A 24153-nucleotide genomic window follows, 5' to 3' on the forward strand; every position below is an offset into this window, starting at 1 on the left:
TTTTCTCAGTCTGTTCTCTCATGGTCTCAAAGGTATATGCCAGTACAAGCCCAAACAGATTACCTGCCAAAGTGATCTATATGCTAGGCTACAGCAAATCTGATTTAAGCATGCGAGATAAGCCAACACTTTGTCTTCACAGCACAGTAAAATCGAGAGTGAATTGTTTATTTTTTATATGATGCCAGTCTATAATCAAGATTGTTGACTCTAAGTCATGTTTTCTTTGACATTTTGTTGTTGCAAATGTCCTTTAGGAGATGTTTTTCCAAATAAGTAAGCAGGCTATGAAAATGGGAATGTATAGCCAAATGTGTCTCAAAGAAAGCTATAGAGGCTATAAAGTTCTCCTCTTCAAAAAGAAGTAGCCTGCATGGGGATAGATAGTTATATATAAAGCTACAGCAATCCCTCAGATTCTCACTTGTAATGAACCTAGAAAGATGTTTGTTTTACTTCAGATCGTTCTCTGCGTGCACTGAAAAAAGCTGCTAGAAAAGGGTCAACTCATTTTCCACCCGTTAGTTCTGTTTCAAACTAGCAAAACATATAATGCAAAAAACCCGCTTTTCCTGTAGCAATACAATATCACTAAAGTTCCTGTCACTGATATAAACAAGAACAAGATGTCTCATTCAGTGAACATAAATAATCACAAGCACAACTGTTACTCTTGCAAGGGAGCCTGAGGCAGAGTCTTGAAATGTGGAAAAAAGGACTGAGGATACTGCTTTCTGAACAACTGCCTATCACAGTGCTGAAATCTCTTTTTTTCTGAACTTCAAAATTAAGTGAGGGAGCTGTAGGTGTTCGCTGTATATGAAAATCAGGCCCTCAAGTGTCCAACATTATGCAGCAGTCTTACTGTCACTGATGTCAATAGAAATTTTGCTAAGGATTTCAATGAGAGGAGGACTGGGTCACTGTGGCCTGGAAACATTCTTTAGGGGAGGGGAAAAAAAAAAAAAGAAAGGAAGAGTTGGTGCTTTTCCATGCCACGGCTTTAATAAACAAATCATTGTAATTCATTCCTTCCATCTGCAGAGCTATAGAGATTTCAGGCACTTTTGGAACTAACAATCAGTAGGTAACGCTGACCCATGCACATACCTTGGCAGAGGTCAGCACAGTACATGCTTTGCAAGCGTTTATGCAAGCTGCAGGCTTTCAAGATAAGTATATGAAAGTGCATAAACCAAACAGCATCTACATTTTTCATGCCCACAGCTCCTTTAGTGCAGCTTGTGATTTCATAGAATCATAGAATAGTTTGGGCTGGAAGGGACCTCTAAAGATCATCTAGTCCAACCCCCCTGCCGTGGGCAGGGACATCTTCAACTAGATCAGGTTGCTTAGAGCCCTGTCCAACCTGACCTTGAATGTTTCCAGGGATGGGGCATCCACCACCTCTCTGGGCAACCCGTTCCAGTGTTTCACCACCCTCAGCGTAAAAAATTTCATGCATGACCATGGCAGCCGTACAGAGCAGACTGCGCTGGAGTTTGCCTTCATGAGAACCAGGAAATGGGTGCCTGAAGTGTCCCCTCCTGATCCCAGTGAGACAGATCCCAGGGACCTAGATGGTGGATTGTTGCAATACCTCTCATCAATTCCTAACTTCAGGCTATCCTAAAGATTCAAAATTTATACCACTCTTTTATAACATTTACAGGAAAGTACTAAGGGACAGTGGGTGGTGCTAATCTTTTCTTTGGTCCTAATAGTCTTGCCCTATCATACCCACCGTGCTGCTGCAAAGCTTAATCTCATAGCCCATCATTTTAAGCTTATCGCTTCTTTCTCTGAATTCTTTGGTTGCTTCTGCTTTCATTGCCTTGAGCATAGGCTGCTGGACTTTACTTCGGGTAACACACACTCAATTAAATACATATATATTGGTCACCTGAACCAAAAAGAAACCAGCTCCTTCTAAACAAGCAGGTTTGGAACACATAAGGACTGGTGTCTTCTGACAATAAAGTCCTTTCCTGTAGTTTCAGTCTATTTAAATGCTTACTAAACATGGCACCTTCAAATTCATCATGAAGTTAATCCCCAAATTAAATACACAAAAACAAAACAAAGTGACTGACTGCAATAAATAGATACAAATCTACCAGGTCATTTTTATGTTTTAGTATTGGATGCTAGCTGTTTGACAGGCTGATCAGCCAATGAAAAAGAAGCCCTGACATTATCAAAGTTTTAAAAAATTGATCATTTTTTCCTAAATCACAGTCAGAAGCTGAATGAATAATTTCTTTTGCACATAGAATTGCTGAATATGGAAGGTTGCTTCCACTGTAAATTAAAAAATAATAATGACTTCCACAAAATGTTACATGGAAAATTAATAATGGAGCAAAGTGATTTTGTAGCAGTTTCCTGCACTCTGCAGTTGCAGGTCACTCATCTTTAAACGAACAATTTTTCTCAGATAAATGAATATATTTTCAGAAGTGAACAGCTCTTTATTTAAAATATTTAGAACTCCACAAGAAAAACATACACTATCATATTTGGTTATCAAAAATGCTCTCTTATGGACACAGGGAATGAATGAAATTCCACAGGCTCATTGCTCAGAATGTTTTACTTACTGCCAATAGTATGCTCAAAGCCTTAATAACAAACTCTTTCACATAACTGCTCTGCAATCTTACAATTATGTGCCCGAGCCCTGCCATGAAACTCTGCAAAGAGGAAGAGTACTGTACTTCATTACCAAATATTCCCCAACTATTTTTACAGCACAATTTGTATACTGTCATGCTTGCTGTCCTCGCCAAAAGAGGGCTGACCTGCCCCAAAAAACTTTACAACGCAGAAGAAAAAACTTCGTAATAAGCATGTAAGACAAGAGCATGAGGAAACTATATTTGTTATCAACCACACATATGCAATCAGTTACACTCTAGTGTGCTACAGCTTTCCATTAGTAAGCTAGTTTTGTGTTAGCATTAAGTGAGACTTAAGAAAGAATGTGAAGGTAAAAAGGCAGTGTCTTTATGGATTAACGCAGAGCGTAAGTTTCATTCGTACAAGGCAATGGGAGAGAAAAAGCAAAGATATCAACAGTAGAGCATTTCATTGATTGGCACTAGTAACACAGAGTGGACACATGTAGTCGGCCCTGTTGAGAAGACTCACAAACCCACCTAAAGATAGCGTGAAAACTTAGCAACAGAGAGTTAGGTAAACTTACTTATACAGTGGAAAAATAAATATTCATCCACCTCTCAGATATGAATCAGCTCCCCTCTTCAAAGCATCACAAAAGTTCCCTTTCCACACTGTCCTTTTAGTAATTTTTCCATCTCTTCTCTTTTTCCTAGCTTCTAATGCCAATACCCAATATAATAATACTAGATTAGCCCTAAATTCTCTTCTTATTTTCATTGTAAATCCAACAGGCAATCTACCCAGCCTTCACCTATAAGGAGGAAACTTACTGCATCTACAAGTCTTCATGTGATGAGTATTCATGGAGAATATTTATTCTGACACCAGAATAACTATATTTGTAAAATGACTTACTGTGAAGTCACAGCCAGTGCTTTTCTTGATATCATCCACTGATAGTTCTTCCTAGATTTCCACAAGGGTCAACCCCTTCTTCTTGTCCACATCAAACACAGCTTGTCAGGTTCAAATAGCACACGATTAATTTTTTATTATCAAAGCAGAAAATGAGGAAGTAAGTAGTAACATTGTACAAAATGGTGTGCTGAAATAGGTGGAGTTCCCTCAGTAACAAAAGATGCCATTATCAATTGGTTTCACTTTTCACTTTTCTGACTGACCAGTAATGTTTTCTGCTACATTCATCTGTACCTGAAAGAATCTAAAATATGAGATGTGTTAGTTTCGTGGGAAAAATGTGCAACTGTTCTTCATTGCATGAAATGAGGACCATGCCTCCTGCTCCAATCTGGTGAGAATTGGGAGGTCCAAAGGAAAGGGCTGAGACGTTCTTTGCTGCAAGACAATGCCCACCAAGAGATCATGAAAGAAAAGAGGGAAAACCAATGTCTCCCTCATTCTTCTGTTTCATTTTTTAGGCCAGTAGAGAGGTACAGAGTGGTTGATCACCTTCATCAGATTATGAGTTTCTCCAACAGCTATTCCACACCCAGTGCAAATTTTAGTATTTTCAGAAGCTAGCAATGAAAGAGAAAATGTCTTGGTTTATTTTTAATCGAAAGCCTGGGAGGAAGTGGCTAAAGGAGCAAAGGCTGTTCTTTCTGATGTCTTCATAAGACATGCTTTCCACTTCCAAGGCTTGCAAGCACATCAAATAAAAACATCTGTAAAATGATGTGCACTTTAATGGTGCCTACCAGAGGGAGATACACAGGTTGCAAGTTAGTTGCCAGGGAAACCATAAGGTCTATAGTCATTTTCCTTAAAAAAAAAAAAAAAAGTCAGTAGAAAAAGACCAGTGAAGATTGAACTTGAAATGAAAGTGAAGTCTTAAGCTCATCACAGAAGCGTACTAAAGCTCAGCTGTCCTCTGGGCACGAGACTGATTTATGGGACTAAAAAACAATAGCTCCTCCAAGTCTTAAAAGAGAAGCTGGGCATAAGGAACATACACACTAGGAAGCTAGTATGGAAACAGAATTTGCAACACTATCTAAGTACTGTTGTACATTTTTGTCATCTCCTAATAAAGCAACCAGATCTGACAAGTGGTGACTCAGAGAAATTTCTGTTTGTTGTTTATTTTCTATCAGTCCTTGTTCAGTCTCATTTTTTTGTACCTTACATTTGTATGTGGCCAGTTAGTAGAAGATGACTGCAGAAAAACTTCCACATTTTCATTTATTTTCTCTTACTTTGTGGAGGAAAAACTTTAAATTACAGTAGCAATATACCACCAGGAGAAAGCAAATTCTGCATCAACACCTTTGATGCATTCTACTTAGTATGACAGATGGCTCACAGAGGGACTACTCTAAGCCCTTAAAAATGTAAACACTGATAATAAAAGGAGTATGATTACAGCAAAAACCTTAAGTCACTTATCTTTTGCTGAAAAGATCCACTAATGTACTTTGAGCAGCAGCAATATCAGATACTCACATGGGCTGGCACTGGAGAGTAAATTGCTTCACAAATGGAATCAAGTAAGGACAAAAGAATTAAAGCCCTGCTGCAGCTACAGGTCATGTTTCTCTGGAAGAGTCTGTAGTATACACCAAGGAAGATGCCAATTGTCTAACACATGTGCTACCCAGTTGTTGCTCTGTTGGAAAAAAATGAGCTGTGATTACAGCTGTATTTGAGGATTTGCATCTCACAAGGCAAATTTTCAGGTACGCTTTGGGAAAAATAAGGAGATACACACTTTGCATACTTCTCACGCATGGCATCTCTGTTCTGAAGATGTCTAAGAGTATAGTCCAGTATACTAGATGTCAATGGTGAAAGCTTTAAAAGGAAAAATATGGGCCACCAGGCCTCTGGAACTGAACTCCAAGGGAATCTTTGCCCTTCGTTGGCAACAGACACCAAATATATTCTTCATTTTTACTAAGCTTTACTACTTTTACTGAGTGGCACTTCTTAGGGATAGAGGAGGAAAGTATTGACAAGTATTCAAGAAAAGTATTTTACCTTCTCTGTAATGATGCAGTTTACACATTGTTTCCCAGTAAGTGGTAAATTGTACTTTTCCAAGATTTTATGGACATTGCCCTGTGTTTAACAATATACAGACAAACATTAATTTTCAAAAACAACACAGCATACTCAGAATTCAAATATGTACATGAAAATCACAGCTGTAGCCATTCAGTGTTATTGAAACATTCACTGTACTCAGAACACTCTTCAAATTCACTTCTATGGCAGATTACATCTCTGGCAATTTTGGACAGTTGTTACTTAAATCCCACATGTAGGGAGATGACTAATAAGAATCTCACTGTACCACTGAGTGGGCTCCTGAGTTTAGAAGTTCTGCATACTTCTGCTTAATAATTTGTCCTTCCTGCTGCAACGTGAGGATAAGAGACACATGGGACCTCACTGATGACATGTAAAGGACAAAAATTAGAGAAAGACATTGTGGGCATGACATTTCTCTGTCATACTTTATTACGAACAGTATGTGCAGGATCAGCCATACAGACAGGTATTTCAAATCCCCAGGGCTCAAGTGCATAGTCATGCTTTGAAAATAGTAAATCCAGTTTCTTTACCCACATTCAATTCCCATTCCCTCCATCTCTCCAGGAAAGCACAAAAGCAGACTGAGATGAGTATGATATGCTCATCTTCAAGTGCTACAGAGAAGTTACATTATCTCTGTTTTAGACAGAACAAATTAGCCTGCAAACATAGTAGAAAAGAATGTATATAAAGAAAATAGGATTTACTTTCAGGCACTTCCTTTTCTGGGGCATCAAATGCCAGCTACTCTAAATCCTGGGAAAAATATTACCTAATGAGAACACATAACTTCTGACATGAAGCTGACCAATGTAAAGTTTGGGTGGTGAGGTTTTCTTTTTTTTTATTCCTTTTTTTTGTCCTTCCATTTTTTTCAGTAGGAGTTCACAAATGGCTTTAGATCCTGCTAAATGAATGTAGGCTGCATGTCCTGGTTTCGGCAGGGATAGAGTTAATTTCTTTTCTAGTAGCTGGTACAGTGTTTTGGATTTAGGATGAGAACAAAGTTGATAACACACCGATGTTTTAGTTGTTGCTAGGTAATGCTTACACTAGCCAAGGACTTTTCAGCTTCCCATGTTCTACCGACTGAGAAGGCTGAAGGTGCACAAGAAGCTGGGAGGGGGCACAGCCAAACTGGCCAAAGGGACATTCCATACCATGTGACGTCATGCTCAGTACATAAACTGGGGAAAGCTGGCCGGGGGGGCCGCTGCTCGGGGACTGGCTGGGCATCGGTCGGCGGGTGGTGAGCAATTGTACTGTGCATCACTTGCTTTGTGTATTATTATTATTATTATCATATTATTATTATTATCATTTTATTTCAATTATTAAACTGTTTTTATCTCAACCCACGAGTTTTTCTCACTTGTGCTCTTCCAATTCTCTCCCCCATCCCACCGGGTGGGGGGGAGTGAGCGAGCGGCTGCGTGGTGCTCAGTTGCCGACTGAAGTTAAACCACGACAGTCCTTTTTGGCGCCCAACGTGGGGCTCGAAGGGTTTGAGATAATAACAGGTTAACCGGAGTGTATTAAAGAACTTATATCTGTTAGTAGTTGTGGGTCACAATGTTGGTTTCTCTGTTCTCGATATTGATTTGTATAATCTGCATCGCGCTCTTTTTCCTGCTGTACATGTTAAAGATTGGTGTTGGGTTTTGCAGTTTGCTGTGGTCTGCAGTGAATAGTAATGTCTCGCTTGTGAGGTTTGTTTTTAGAACATTGACCTTGACGTTAGTGTGGTATGTAAACTTCGCAATGAAGCCGTTACTGTACCACGGAGATCAATTCGTGGAGACAACTAGCAATTGCAGTAACTTTTCTGAGAGTTTTTTTACGGAGGAAATACAGAATGGCAGGGTCACTACCTTCTATAATGTTTCCTCCTTCATTACAGTAATTTTTCAGTATTTTGAACATCCTTGGGCAGTTAAGATACTTCTATTAATACTTCTTGGGAATATTGTTTCGGTTTTGTCTAAAGTTGGTAAGCAATTTAAGAATATCGTTCAGAGATCTGCCCCAAGGCTGAAGAGTTATGAGTGGCAGGGTGTGTGGGACAAGATGGGCAAGTACCTAGGCCAATGGGCACCCCCAGTGTTTTGGAACTTCACCCCTGAGCAAGTGCAGAATCCTGAAAAGTTAGTAGAATATTTGGACAAAGTATGCTGTCACCCTGGCAACTCCAGAGAGATGCAGATCATTGCAACGTGCTGGGGCCTGGCCCATGCCTACCGAGCCCTGTTCAACACCATTCAGTGCCCTCAAAGGGAAGAGAAGGTCTCTGGCTCTGACAGTAAAACGACACGCACTGCGGCCACTCAGACCCGGGCAACGCGCCCTGCGGCCACTCCGACCCCAGCGACAGGCCGTGCAGCCACTCAGACCCCGGCAACAGGCCCTGCAGCCACTCAGACCCCGGCAACAGGCCCTGCGGCCACTCAAACCCGGGCAACACGCACTACGGCCACTCCAACCCCAGCGACATGCACTGCAGCCACTCAGACCCCGGCGACATGCACTGCGGCCACTCAGACCCCAGCGACATGCACTGCGGCCACTCCAATCCCGGCGACATGCACTGCAGCCACTCAGACCCCGGCGACATGCACTGTGGCCACTCAGACCCCAGCGACATGCACTGAGGCCACTCAGACCCCGGCGACATGCACTGCGGTCACTCAGACCCCGGCAACAGGCCCTGCGGCCACTCAGACTCTGGTGACATGCACTTGCACTGTGGCCACTCCAACCCCGGCAACAGGCCCTGCGGCCACTCAGACTCCGGTGACATGCACTTGCACTGTGGCCACTCCAACCCTGGCGACAGGCCCTGCGGCCACTCAGACTCCGGTGACATGCACTTGCACTGCAGTCACTCAGACCCCGGCAACAGGCCCTGTGGCTACTCGTACTCCGGTGACATGCACTTGCACTGCGACCACTCCAACCCCGGCAACAGGCCCTGTGGCTGAACCAAAAAACCAGCCTGTGCTGGTATCAGTCGCCCCTGTACACAAGAAGAAATCTTGGAAGTGGAAGTCGGCTCGTTTAGTAAGGGAGGAAGAAGCTTCTTCTAAAAGGGAACCGGAGGAAGAACTGTACGACTACCCTGGAGAAGGGCCATCACGAGAACGGGAGGAGGAGAGCCGGCCGCTGATCGGGGAGGAGGAAGAGGAAGAACTCATAAACGAGGCAGTGACCACCCGATCTCTATCCCTGAGTGAGCTGCGAGATATACGAAAAGATTTCAGCCGTCGTCCAGGTGAGCATATTGTCACCTGGCTGCTCCGATGCTGGGATAATGGGGCCAGTAGCCTGGAATTAGAGGGTAGGGAAGCCAAGCAGCTGGGATCCCTTTCTAGGGAAGGGGGCATTGATAAAGCAATTGGAAAAGGGACACGAATCCTCAGCCTTTGGAGGCGACTCTTGTCAAGCGTGAAGGAAAGGTATCCCTTTAAGGAAGATGTCATATGTCGCCCAAGCAAGTGGGCCACCATGGAGAAGGGTATCCAGTTCCTGAGAGAATTAGCTGTGCTGGAGGTGATTTATGATGACCTGAACAATAAACAACTATCCAAAGATCCAGACGAAGTCAAGTGCACACGACCCATGTGGCGGAAGTTTATAAGGAGCTCACCATCGTCATACGCCAATTCATTGGCAGTGATAACCTGGAAAGATGGAGAGGAACAAACAGTGGATGAATTGGCTAGTCAACTCCGGCAATACGAGGAAAGTCTTTCTTCCTCCATCGTCTCGGCTGTGGAGAAACTGTCCGAAAAACTGTCCCGGGAGATCCAGCAACTCAGAGAGGATAGGTCCTACTCCTCACCTGTACGGACCAGTATCTCGGCTATTAGGAGTCAGCGTTCTTTTGCTCAAGAGAGAGAATATAAAGGGTACACACCACGGGGCACCCTATGGTTTTATCTGCGTGACCACGGAGAGGACATGAGGAAGTGGGATGGGAAACCTACCGCAGCCCTAGGGGCACGGGTACGCGAATTGCAAGGGAAAACAATCACAGAAAGAGGTTCTTCCAGGAAAATTGCTGCTCCAGTTTCCAGCGGGCAGTTCCCCAGACAGAGTAGAAGGGCTGATCTTACTCTTGACCTTAATGAAGAAACTTCTGACCCGTACGTACAAGAAATGAGAAATGAGTACTGTGATGAGGATTAGAGGGGCCCTGCCTCCAGCCAGGGGGAGGAAAGGGACAACCGGGTTTACTGGACTGTGTGGATTCGGTGGCCTGGCACGTCAGACCCACAGAAGTATAAGGCTCTGGTAGACACCGGTGCACAGTGTACCCTAATGCCATCAAGCTATATAGGGGCAGAACCCATCTGTATTTCTGGGGTGACGGGGGGATCCCAACAGCTAACTGTATTGGAAGCCGAAGTGAGCCTAACTGGGAACGGGTGGCAGAAGCACCCCATTGTGACTGGCCCAGATGCTCCGTGCATCCTTGGCATAGACTACCTCAGGAGAGGGTATTTCAAGGACCCAAAAGGGTACCGGTGGGCTTTTGGTATAGCTGCCTTGGAGATGGAGGAAATTAAACAGCTGTCCACCTTGCCTGGTCTTTCGGAGGACCCCTCTGTTGTGGGGTTGCTGAAGGTCGAAGACCAACAAGTGCCAATTGCTACCACCACAACGGTGCACCGGCGGCAATATCGCACCAACCGAGACTCCCTGATTCCCATCCATAAGCTGATTCGTCGACTGGAGAGCCGAGGAGTGATCAGCAAGACCCGCTCACCCTTTAACAGTCCCATATGGCCAGTGCGGAAGTCTAATGGAGAGTGGAGACTAACAGTAGACTATCGTGGCCTAAATGAAGTCACGCCACCGCTGAGTGCTGCTGTGCCAGACATGCTAGAACTTCAATACGAACTGGAGTCAAAGGAAGCCAAGTGGTATGCCACAGTTGATATTGCTAATGCGTTTTTCTCAATCCCTTTGGCAGCGGAGTGCAGGCCACAGTTTGCTTTCACTTGGAGGGGCGTTCAGTACACCTGGAACCGACTGCCCCAGGGGTGGAAACACAGCCCTACCATTTGCCATGGACTAATCCAGACTGCACTAGAACAGGGTGGAGCTCCAGAACACCTGCAATACATTGATGATATCATCGTGTGGGGCAACACAGCAGGAGAAGTTTTTGAGAAAGGGAAGGAAATAGTCCAAATCCTGCTGAAGGCCGGTTTTGCCATAAAACAAAGTAAGGTCAAGGGACCTGCACAGGAGATGCAGTTTTTAGGAATAAAATGGCAAGATGGATGTCGTCAGATCCCAATGGATGTGATCAACAAAATAACAGCCATGTCTCCACCAACTAGCAAAAAGGAAACACAAGCTTTCTTGGGCGTCGTGGGTTTTTGGAGAATGCACATTCCAAATTACAGTCTGATTGTAAACCCTCTCTATCAAGTGACCCAAAAGAAGAACGATTTCAAATGGGGCCCTGAGCAACGACAAGCCTTTGAACAAATTAAAGAGGAGACAGTTCATGCAGTAGCCCTGGGGCCAGTCTGGGCAGGGCAAGAGGTAAAAAATGTGCTCTATACCGCAGCCGGGGAGAACGGCCCTACCTGGAGCCCCTGGCAGAAAGCACCAGGGGAGACTCGAGGTCGACCCCTAGGGTTTTGGAGTTGGGGATACAGAGGATCCGAGGCCCGCTATACTCCAACTGAAAAAGAGATATTAGCAGCATATGAAGGGGTTTGAGCTGCTTCAGAAGTGATCGGCACTGAAGCACAGCTCCTCCTGGCACCCCGACTGCCGGTGCTAGGCTGGATGTTCAGAGGGAGGGTCCCCTGTACACATCATGCAACTGATGCTACATGGAGTAAGTGGGTCGCACTGATCACACAACGGGCTCGAATAGGAAACCCCAGTCGCCCAGGAATCCTGGAAGTGGTCATGGATTGGCCAGAGGGCAAAGATTTTGGAATATTGCCAGAGGAGGAGGTAACGCGTGCTGAAGAGGCCCCAATGTATAATGAACTACCAGAAAATGAGAAGCAATATGCCCTGTTCACTGATGGGTCCTGTCGTCTTGTGGGAAAACATCGGAGGTGGAAAGCTGCTGTATGGAGTCCTATGCGACAAGTTGTAGAAACTGCTGAAGGAGAAGGTGAATCGAGCCAATTTGTAGAAGTAAAGGCCATCCAGCTGGCTTTAGACATTGCTGACCGAGAAAAGTGGCCAGTGCTCTATCTCTATACTGACTCATGGATGGTGGCAAATGCCCTGTGGGGGTGGTTGCAGCAATGGAAGCAGAGCAACTGGCAGCGCAGAGGCAAACCCATCTGGGCTGCCGCATTGTGGCAAGATATTGCTGCCCGGGTGGAGAACCTGGTTGTAAAAGTCCGTCACGTAGATGCTCACGTACCCAAGAGTCGGGCCACTGAAGAACATCAAAACAACCAGCAGGTGGATCAGGCTGCTAAGATTGAAGTGGCTCAGGTGGATCTGGACTGGCAACAGAAGGGTGAATTATTTCTAGCTCGGTGGGCCCATGACACCTCAGGCCACCAAGGAAGAGATGCAACATATAGATGGGCTCGTGATCGAGGGGTGGACTTGACCATGGACACTATAGCCCAGGTTATCCATGAATGTGAAACATGCGCTGCAATCAAACAAGCCAAGCGGTTAAAGCCTTTTTGGTATGGAGGACGATGGTTGAAATATAAATATGGGGAGGCCTGGCAGATCGATTATATCACACTCCCACAAACCCGCCAAGGCAAGTGCCACGTGCTTACAATGGTGGAGGCAACCACCGGATGGCTGGAAACATATCCCGTGCCCCATGCCACCGCCCGGAACACTATCCTGGGCCTTGAAAAGCAAGTCCTATGGCGACATGGCACCACAGAAAGAATTGAGTCAGACAATGGGACTCATTTCCGAAACAACCTCATAGACACCTGGGCCAAAGAGCACGGCATTGAGTGGGTGTATCACATCCCCTATCATGCACCAGCCTCTGGGAAAATTGAACGATACAATGGACTGTTAAAGACTACACTGAGAGCAATGGGTGGCGGGACGTTCAAACATTGGGATACGCATTTAGCAAAGGCCACCTGGTTAGTCAACACTCGGGGATCTGCCAATCGAGCAGGCCCTGCCCAGTCAGAACTCTTATTTACTGTAGATGGGAATAAAGTCCCTGTAGTGCACATAAAAAATATGCTGGGGAAGACGGTCTGGGTTATTCCTGCCTCAGGCAGAGGCAGACCCATCCATGGGATTGCTTTTGCTCAAGGACCTGGGTGCACTTGGTGGATAATGCGGGAGGATGGGGAAGTCCAATGTGTACCTCAAGGGGATTTGATTTTGGGTGAGAATAGCCAATGATCTGAATTATGTGATGTTAAGTACTAATTATAGTTATAATAGTTATACTAATAATACACAGATATACTAATAATACTAATAATATTATATGCCATACTAATGTTATTACAATAAGAATCACCCAGACTAATGAAGAATAACTTCAGTGAAACCAAGCAAAGCACAGTGATGATGGTACCAGAACTGACTTCAACATGGAACAATCCAACACCACATACCATCTCCATTTTTCCTGCCCTGAAAGATTATTATGACAGATGGAGCCCCAAGTCATGGACTAAATGAACTCACCGAACATTTTAGAGGGATGGCCCACAGACGAAGGGAATGATATCTCTGTGTGTGTATATATATATATATATATAAAGGGGTGGTGATTAATGAAAATGTACTGGAAAATATGAGACTTGAGCATGACGCAGATGGTATAGAATAAGGGGTGGATATTGTCCTGGTTTCGGCAGGGATAGAGTTAATTTCTTTTCTAGTAGCTGGTACAGTGTTTTGGATTTAGGATGAGAACAAAGTTGATAACGCACCGATGTTTTAGTTGTTGCTAGGTAATGCTTACACTAGCCAAGGACTTTTCAGCTTCCCATGTTCTACCGACTGAGAAGGCTGCAGGTGCACAAGAAGCTGGGAGGGGGCACAGCCAAACTGGCCAAAGGGACATTCCATACCATGTGACGTCATGCTCAGTACATAAACTGGGGAAAGCTGGCCGGGGGGGCCGCTGCTCGGGGACTGGCTGGGCATCGGTCGGCGGGTGGTGAGCAATTGTACTGTGCATCACTTGCTTTGTGTATTATTATTATTATTATCATATTATTATTATTATCATTTTATTTCAATTATTAAACTGTTTTTATCTCAACCCACAAGTTTTTCTAACTTGTGCTCTTCCAATTCTCTCCCCCATCCCACCGGGTGGGGGGGAGTGAGCGAGCGGCTGCGTGGTGCTCAGTTGCCGACTGAAGTTAAACCACGACACTGCAAAAGCTCTGAATGGATATGAAAGAGATGGATCACTGTATTTTTAGTCAGTATTTGTAGGCATTTTACAGAGGTAGCATAAAGTGCACATTTCTCCCATTATCACATGCTTTTATTTTTTCTCTAATTATCAATTTTCAGTTACACATTTCAAAACTCTCTAATTATTACTTGTCTCATTTAAGCATCTGAACACAATACTTTTTTAATTTACAATCATCAGTTTGCCTTAAGGCTTAATATAAACTAGTGAACTCTCAGCCAGTTTGACTCCTGAGTGATAACAAAATGAGCAATCCATGTGCTTTTGAATTTTCTTTTTCTGTGAATTTCATTCTAATTCTAACTATACTGGCAAGATCCACATCTGGTATCAAGGCAACTGCTATAATGAAACTCACTCACTCTTAATGAAAATAATGACTTGTGACAGAGTGTTAGTTTCAAGTGATCAACTTATATCTTGTCCATCTGAAGGACCTTCCTGCACACTTTTCCAAAGAGCCAAGATTAATCTGTACTATTTGCAATATCTTCAGTAACATATCAGGTATGCTTCTCAGCCATATGAAATGAAGTATCTCTTCTTGGTATCCAGTTGAGACTGAAATGCATGGACTTGCAGAGCTGACAGCTTGAATGGCTCCTGTGACCCTGAGAACTGATACATTCCAGCTTCTTATCACTTGAGCTGAAGATTATTGTGTTACCAGTTAGCATTAAAGGTGACTTTTGGAAGTCATCCATCAGGGCACTATCAGAATGGGAATCCAAATGGAACTGCATGAATTTTTACCATCTGAGATCATACGGGATTTGTTCAGATAAAAGACAAGACTGTTGTGTAGAAATCCAAAACCTTAAGGTGTTTCAGCCTGCTTTAAATAAAAAAATCTGTTGTTGAAGAACAAAAATGTCCTTAATGTATTAAAATCAAAACTATTCACAATGATAGTGTCGTAGCTTAACCTCAGTCGGCAACTGAGCACCACACAGCCGCTCGCTCACTCCCCCCCACCCCTCCCAGTGGGATGGGGGAGAGAATTGGAAGAGTAGAAGTGAGAAAAAACTCGTGGGTTGAGATAAAAACAGTTTAATAATTGAAATAAAACAACAACAACAACAACAATAATAATGTAATAATAATAATAATACACAAAGCAAGTGATGCACAGTACAATTGCTCACCACCCGCTGACCGATGCCCAGCCAGTCCCCGAGCAGCGGCCCCCCCGGACAGCTTTCCCCAGTTTATGTACTGCGCATGACATCACATGGTGTGGAATGTTTCTTTGGCCAGTTTGGCTGTGCCCCCCTCCCAGCTTCTTGTGCACCTGCAGCCTTCTCAGTTGGTAGAGCATGGGAAGCTGAAAAGTCCTTGACTAGTGTAAGCATTACCTAGCAACAACTAAAACATCAGTGTGTTATCAACATTGTTATCCTAAATCCAAAACACAGCACTGTACCAGCTACTAGGAAGAAAATTAACTCTATCCCTGCCGAAACCAGGACAGATAGAAAGGAGTTTTCAATTCAGTGCTCCATGTTTCAGTCACATCCAAATCAAGCGCTTAAAACTAGTTTCCATTCTATTTTTTTGAATGGTGTAGACAACTCATTTCACAACATGGAACAATTACCAGCCATTACTTTACTATGTTTTGCAAAACATGTCAATGATGGTATGGGGGTAAGAACTTTTATTTCTCTTGGGCAGTATTTAGCAGATTGGGCACAGGTGCACGGTGACTGTTTTGAGATTAAATAAGAACCCTATATTCCATTCTTTTTCTTCATGGTTATAAACAAAAAAGTAACTTAGCAAAAAATACCATAACGAATTAGACTTAAGGTCCATTTGCCAAGTGTCTCACAGTGGCCTAAACATATGGAGCAAAAATTGAGCCACCCTTCCACAGATATGCCCTCCTGGTTCCTGACATGCTGTGATGTATAGATTTCCTGAGCTAGAGACTGCTTCTGGGCAATGCTATTTAATTGTCACTGATGAATTTAACCTCATAAAACAGTTTAGTCCCTTTCATATAGACTTAATTCTTTGAGCTCCTGCATCATCCTGCCGATCATCCACAACTTCATTAGTTGGCTGTGAAAAATATTTCTTGTTGTTTTAAACCTGCTGGTTGCTAATTTCAGTTGGCTACCCCTACTTCTTTTATAAGGCAGTGACTAGCCATTCTGCATCCATCTTCTCCATGCCCTTATTATTTTACATATTTCTATGTTACCCTTCCTCAATGACCTTTCTTAAGCTGAAGTCTTCTGCAAAACTCATTTCACATCCTGTCATCTTTCTTCTGTGCCTTTCAGTTTTCATTAAATGTAAAAATTTAAGTAATTAAAAACTGTAAATAATTTGGGGCAGAGGGTGTTTAGTTTTATTTGTAATATACTACATATCAGAGTTTAAAGAGGAAAATTCTCTGAGTATTTGAGTGTTAAGACAGATACTAGTTTCACCCTCATAATTAAGTGTAAATTATATTTTGCCTGCACTGCAAGGACTCAGCCTATTGCTATGTTTAAAAACTGCAACATGTGTACTGAAAGGAGAATGCACTTTTAAACTCTTAGAAAACATATTTTAACATTTAACAAGCCATTACTATTATACAAAAAAACTTGAAAAGGATTAAAAGATCCTTTACAATATCACAGATCAGACAAAACTGACTGCAAGAACTACCTATTGCAGCAACTCCTGAACATGTCCATTGAAGGTACTGCGTATATCCCATAGTCTTCCACTGTATTTCAGTCCATCAAATCTTGACTGCTGTTGATTTACAGGAGACTTTGGTGTCTAATGATAGATTTCTTATTATTTATTTGGAGAATAAGATGGCAAAAATATCTCTATACTAAAAAGCCAGCAGACACAACAGATTGTCACTGTACATGCAGACATTTCTTTCACGCAGTAGCACACTGGGCTTTGAGCAGGATGAAAGAGTGCTCCTCTGATGCTTAGATATGGATGAAATAACAGTTTGTGAGAAAATCCTTGGGGTAAAGAAATAAAAAGACGTGAATATAAAATCGACTCTGTAAGAAGTAGTCACCCCAATAGAAGGCTTCTGACTTTCAGAACTGGTGTCACAGGTGCTATATTTGCTTATGTATAAAAAAAAGGAGCATCTGAAAACTGTAACAGCAGCTTTTGATTTCCAAACATTAGATTTCTATATTTCATCATCTTCACTTTTGAACAAACAAGAAGCAGTATAAAGACCCCAAAAAGAGGCTAGGTAAGAGGAAAGAGCGCCAAGAATACCAGTACCCCTCCATTTTAAAATAAGAATAATATAAAAAATCATGCACATAGTCTAGTTTTGCAGTGCCTTCTCACGAAAAGCAGAAGAAATAATTTATGAAAGCCTACAACTGGCTCTGTAGAAGTGCACACCAGGCATCCCATGTACATAAGAGGCCAAGTTACGTATACATATGCCAAAATAAATAAGTCTATGCCTGGACTTTTTATAACAGTGAACCTATCTGTGTTTCCACCTTTTTCAGGTTTCAGTACTCCTACTGACAAAAAACAACAAACAAACAACTTCCAAACACTGTACTGGAAAAAGATTTTGGTAATAGTGCTTTTAAGAGAAAAACTGACATGAATAATTACACTGTGTGTAGACTCTGACCATTAACCAAATTCCACAGTAACTAGAAATTTAGCATAAATATTTATTCAGATCACATTAATAACTGAAGTATGTGTCTGAGCAAATGGATAATTATATATCCAGTTTTTGGGAGGCTGTGATAGGGATGCGAGTCATATAGATGAATTTGCTTTGCACTTTTGTTTACTTATTTACACATATGCATGCAAAACCTATTGGGCCAATCTCAGCCCTGTTACTGAAAATGTGCCCCTTGAGATCACAGCTTAGTATAAATTGTGCAACTACTATATTTTTCAAGAGTAATTTTTTTTGAAAGTGAAAATTCATTCTTCAAATCACATTTAAGAAAACCACAACTGTTAATATATTTAGCTTTCATATTTACATATTTACTATAGTTTACCATGCAAATTCCTTATGCTTGCCCTTATGCATTCTGACAGGGATATTAATCTTGAACATACACAACTAATTCTTATTGCAGACATACAACAAATTTGGAATAGCAGAAACACAAAAATTAAACTAAAAGTTCATTTTTAAACATTTGATATAGTTCCCTGAAAATAGAGATTTTTGTCCTTCAGTCCATTTTTCTCATAGTTTGGACAGTCCCATTTTAGAAGTTTCAAGTGACAAGTTTCCTGTGACTTTCTGTGGGAGACTCTTTATATCTATAAACCTCCCCCCACAAAGAAGTCTCTAGATTAACCTCTATCACATAATGATATAATATGTAAGGCAGCCTGCATCTTATGCAAAAACAGATCTATTTTATCAAGTTGTCAGTACCAATTTGACGGGCAACTTCAAAGGTAAATATTTTTCCATCATAACAAGTATTTAGCCATGGGGAAACCTCATTTTTCAAATTATTCTGAGGTGAAGAGTAAAACCTCTGGGGTAGCATCTAGTGTAGCTCTGGCAATTGCCATTCTCATTCAATTTGCATGAAGTAACTAAAAAATGTGTGCAGCTTTTAAACATCAAGTTGATATTTTATTTTTTCCATGGTGAATGATTCGCTTACAAGAGGAAAGAAACCATACTAACCTAGCCCCCTGTTGCATCTCCATAATAACTAACAGCAAAACTGTCAAATCCTCACAAAGTGGCAGAATGAAAGTAAGATGTCTTTTTTTTTTTCCTTTTTTCTTCTTTTTTTCAGTATAGCAACAAAACACTTATTTAGAAAGAAGCGGTAGAGCCTTACCTTGGCTGAGTGTTCCATGGTGATAACCACTTTCGTCTGCACACTAGATACCAGGTCCATGGCACCCCCCATTCCTTTCACTATCTTACCCTAAAATGAAATTTTTAATGGAAATGTAACATTTTTACTATTTAAAAAAAAAGATAGAATATATTGGCTGCAATGACAGGACAAGATATTCACCTTTTCCTGTATAGAAAGCCCACTTATTTAATCACCACAGTATTCAAACACTAAGAGCTTCACCAGAGAGAAAACAGCTGTCTCATTCTAGGCTCTATATGATGCAAATAGGAGAAGAATGATGAGTAAAATAAGGATCCACTGCCACGGCTGGTGGTGTAACTTAAATCTGAGTAGTACCATTGGCTTAATGGAAGCCCTGACACTGAGGAGCGATGAATTTAGTTCCAATGGTTCTGACATTATAAAATCAAAGTGTTCATTCTCATTGTACTGGTTTTGGCTGGGATAGAGTTCAATTTCTTCATAGTAGCTAGTACGGGGCTATGTTTTGTGCTGAAAACAGTGTTGATTGATAATACAGGGATGTTTTAGTTACTGCTGAGCAGCGCTTACAGAGTCAAGGCCTTTTCTGCTTCTCACACTGCCCCACCAGCGGGTAGGTTGGAGGTGCACAAAAAGTTGAGAGGGGACACAGTTGGTACAGTTGACCCCAACTGACCAAAGGGATATTCCATACCATATGATGTCATGCTCAGCAATAAAACTGGGGGGAAGGTGGGCGGGGGGGGCCACTGCTCGGGGACTGGCTGGGCATCAGTCAGTTGGTGGTAAGCAATTGTTTTCATTTGCATCACTTGTCTTTCTTGGGTTTAATTTTCCTCTCTCTCTGTTATTTTTTCTCTTTTCCTTAACACTTTTTAAAAATTATTATTACTTTTTAATTATTAAACTGTTTTTATCTCAATCCATGAGTTTCTCACTTTTACCCTTCCAATTCTCTCTCCCATCCCACTGGGGGGGAGTGAGCAAGCAGCTGTGTGGTGCTTAGTTGCTGGCTGGGGTTAAATCACGACACTCATGGTGATAGAAATGTCATTACTCCCTCAAAAGAAATCTTTGCTTATCAAATGTAGCAACAAGAACATTTGAGCACTCTCCATCTGCCAGTTTAGAAAGCCCTGGCTTGTATCACCATATCAGCACAAACCATTCTTTTTATTCCATTCCAGATGTCTGTGGATGTCATTTCATAACATGGGAAAATAAATGAATGTGGATCAGTATTCACTTCTGTTTGTCCCTCAAACCAAGCAATGCTTTCTGCCTCTGTCACTCATTCTTCTTTTAAAGAGTGTCAGAATTCACCTGTTATCACAGAAGCTGTATTATGGCTTGGTGTTCAGCTACCTCTATTATTACTTTCCATAATGCTGCAGCATTCAACCCCTGCCTGCTTCTACCACCTTAAACTGAACGCATCTGACCTTGGAAGGTAAGAAGTCCAGACTTGGCAAACTTCTGATGGAAAATGACCATAAGTATGAAGTTCTATCAGTATGAGCAGAACAGTCATTTTTGGACAAGCACTAGACCCCAAAAACCAAACAAGGCAACAACCTCATATACCACTCCAGAGTTGCTGAGGAGGGCAGAAAGGGCAGTGGAACATAAAGGCACCTGCATGATAGGGGAGGTTAGTTAGAAACATGAGGCAAGAAATTTTACAGATTAAAATAAACTAATTTCTGTCTCACGTGTTTTGTATTTGCTCTCTTTTGACTGGTTGTTATCTGTAATTAAAATAAATTATGGACAGAAATACATTGTATGCTGTTTTACATATAAAACCTAAAAGTATATGATTTAATAACTTGAAAACTTCCTAGTATAAAGCTTTTCTCTTATGCTTCCTTGTATTAGCTATGTGATTCAGTACCTTACTAGTATCAGTACCTATAGTCCATGATATAAAACATATGGAAAAGACTTATCTCATTAAGCTGCCAGGCCAGCAACTTACTGAAAGTCTCTTAATCATAATGAAGGGAATGCACACACACAAAAAAAATCCTATTTATTTTCTTACTCTTTGCACAGTGAAGAATATATCTTTTATTTTTATGTCTTCCTATATCTATAAACAACCCCTGTGGAATTTCTCAGATCAGATTAATATTTAATATTAATCACATTAATTAACATTACTACTAAATATTTCTTTGCAAATACAAATGTAAAAGGGATGAGAGGATTTATCTCTGTCCTTAACTTCCTGCCACTGCTCAGATCATTCTCCATCCTACCTGGAAATACAGAGCTCTTACAGAGACTGCAGTGACCTCTCATCAGTCTGCCAGAAGCTCACTGACCAGATAATGTAGAGTAGCTGAAGACAATGGATTATCTCCCCAGTAACTCAGCATATGTTTGCATTGAGGATTATGCTATCAATACACCTGCCCTGACAATGCCATTAGTTCATTTTCCAGGCCTTTTAGTTCTATTAACTAGTAAAGAGCTACAGCAACTAGGAAACATCTGAAGAAATAAGTGCTGATGAAGGACAATGACAAATCTGCTGCTGGAGAAGCTGTCATAGATGACTGAGACAATAGACTTCATCCCTTCATGTACGTGGAAGCAGGAAAATGCAACTTAAGTTGAAGAGGACTTAGGGACCTTTAAATTGCTACATCTGCTCCTCTTCTTTCAGCAAACATATTCATCACTATAGGGTGCCTGGTAAAGCAAACCAATTAAGCATTAACTCCAACTAGCCAATTAATTACACGTTTTTATTTTGAGGAATATCCAAAGCATAAGAACCTTACATTCATCTCAGTTTATCTACCAAAGTCTCACAACTTGCCCTTTCCTGCACAACATATTGGGGACAGAGGAGAGCTGCATCCTAAATTTGAATTAAAGTGCTCCAGACAAAAAGGAGATTCCCAAAATACATTTTCTTTCTTTTTGCCTAGGATAAGCATACAGACCAAAACAGTTTTGATATTTATAAACACTGCAGATCTACAAGCAATAAGCAATATCTGTTTCTTTTAAATTTCTTTTAAATTTTAATAGCGTATTTAATTGCACCTAACATAAGTCAGACTGTTTTATTTGAATACTTTGCATGTAATATGCAGTCTGTCATAGAAATAAACATTTTCTCCTCCTGGAGACCACTTGCAACAGCCACCTCTGATGTGAAATCTCTGAAAAAAGCTAAGTTGGGTTTATAGTGCTGCATACTAGCTGAAGCAGGAACTATACATTTCACTTTTAAAAATCAGTGTTCATTTTTATTTATTTTTGATTAATAAATAGCTAGAATGCAATCTGGCCGCTGTCGTTAAAGACAACAAAAAAAGAGTTTTTACAAATATATTAATGACAAGAAGAGAGCCAAGGAGAATCTCCATCCTTTATTGGATGCGGGGGGGAACATTGTCACCGAGGATGAGGAAAAGGCTGAGGTACTCAATGCCTTCTTTGCCTCAGTCTTTAACAGGCAGACCAGTTATCCTCAGGGTACTCGGCCCCCTGAGCTGGAAAACAGGGACGGCGAGCAGGATAAACCCCCCATAATCCAAGAGGAAGCAGTTAACAACCTGCTACGCCACCTGGATGCTCACAAGACTATGGGGCCGGATGGGATCCACCCGAGGGTGCTGAGGGAGCTGGCGGAGGAGCTTGCCAAGCCACTCTCCATCATTTATCAGCAGTCCTGGTTAACGGGGGAGGTCCCGGACGACTGGAGGCTTGCCAATGTGATGCCCATCTACAAGAAGGGCCGGAAGGAGGATCCGGGGAACTACAGGCCTGTCAGCCTGACCTCGGTGCCGGGGAAGATTATGGAGCGGTTCATCTTGAGGGCGCTCACAAGGCATGAGCGGGACAACCAGGGGATCAGGCCCAGCCAGCATGGGTTCATGAGAGGCAGGTCCTGCTTGACCAACCTGATCTCCTTCTATGACCAGGTGACCCGCCTAGTGGATGAGGGAAAGGCTGTGGATGTGGTCTTCCTGGACTTCAGTAAGGCCTTTGACACCGTCTCCCACAGCATTCTCCTAGGGAAGCTGGTGGCTCACGGCTTAGACAGGTGTACTCTGCGCTGGGTCAAAAACTGGCTGGACGGCCGGGCCCAGAGAGTTGTGGTGAATGGAGTGAAATCCAGTTGGCGGCCGGTCACGAGCGGTGTTCCCCAGGGCTCAGTTTTGGGGCTGGTCTTGTTCAATATCTTTATCAATGATCTGGACGAGGGGATTGAGTGCACCCTCAGGAAGTTTGCAGACGACACCAAGTTGGGCGGGAGTGTTGATCTGCTCGAGGGCAGGAAGGCTCTGCAGAGGGACCTGGACAGGCTGGATCGATGGGCCCAGGCCAACTGTATGAGATTCAACAAGGCCAAGTGCCGGGCCCTGCACTTCGGCCACAACAACCCCATGCAGCGCTACAGGCTTGGGGAAGAATGGCTGGAAAGCTGCCTGGCAGAAAAGGACCTGGGAGTGTTGGTTGACAGCCGGCTGAACATGAGCCGGCAGTGTGCCCAGGTGGCCGAGAAGGCCAATGGCATCCTGGCCTGTATCAGAAATAGTGTGGCCAGCAGGAGCAGGGAAGTGATCGTGCCCCTGTACTCGGCCCTGGTGAGGCCGCACCTCGAATGCTGTGTTCAGTTTTGGGCCCCTCACTACAAGAAGGACGTTGAGGTGCTGGAGCATGTCCAGAGAAGGGCAATGAGGCTGGTGAGGGGTCTGGAGAACAAGTCTTATGAGGAGCGGCTGAGGGAACTGGGGTTGTTTAGCCTGGAGAAAAGGAGGCTGAGGGGAGACCTCATGGCTCTCTACAACTACCTGAAAGGAGGTTGTAGCGAGGTGGGTGTCGGTCTCTTCTCCCAAGTAACTAGCGATAGGACGAGAGGAAATGGCCTCAAGTTGTGCCAGGGGAGGTTTAGATTGGACGTGAGGAAAAATTTCTTTACTGCAAGAGTGGTTAAACATTGGAACAGGCTGCCCAGGGAAGTGGTTGAGTCACCATCCCTGGACGTATTTAAAAGACGTGTAGATGAGGCGCTTAGGGACATGGTTTAGTGGGCATGGTGGTGTTGGGTTGACGGTTGGACTCGATGATCTTAGACGTCTCTTCCGACCTTAATGATTCTGTGATTCTATGATTCTATGAAACAGGGCAAATTGCAGACAGTAAAGATGTTCACTCTTGGTGACTTGATAAGGTGTTTAAGTGTAATGTTAATAATCCATATAAAACTCA

At 42.7% G+C, this 24153-nt stretch overlaps 1 protein-coding gene across 1 annotated transcript in view; it reads right to left on the reverse strand.

Annotated features, from left to right (window-relative positions):
* Positions 1-4365: 4365 nt before the first annotated feature.
* Positions 4366-24153, reverse strand: part of LOC143172181 (succinyl-CoA:3-ketoacid coenzyme A transferase 1, mitochondrial-like) — a 92952-nt gene continuing 73164 nt past the window's right edge. The window contains exons 13-15 of the mRNA XM_076361432.1: positions 18913-19002; positions 5620-5700; positions 4366-4404 (exon numbers count right to left, since the gene is read on the reverse strand). Of these exons, the coding sequence (XP_076217547.1) occupies positions 4366-4404; positions 5620-5700; positions 18913-19002 (210 nt within the window). The remainder of the gene's footprint in view (positions 4405-5619; positions 5701-18912; positions 19003-24153) is intronic.

Source organism: Aptenodytes patagonicus, chromosome W, assembly GCF_965638725.1.
Source record: "Aptenodytes patagonicus chromosome W, bAptPat1.pri.cur, whole genome shotgun sequence".
NCBI lineage: Eukaryota > Metazoa > Chordata > Aves > Sphenisciformes > Spheniscidae > Aptenodytes > Aptenodytes patagonicus.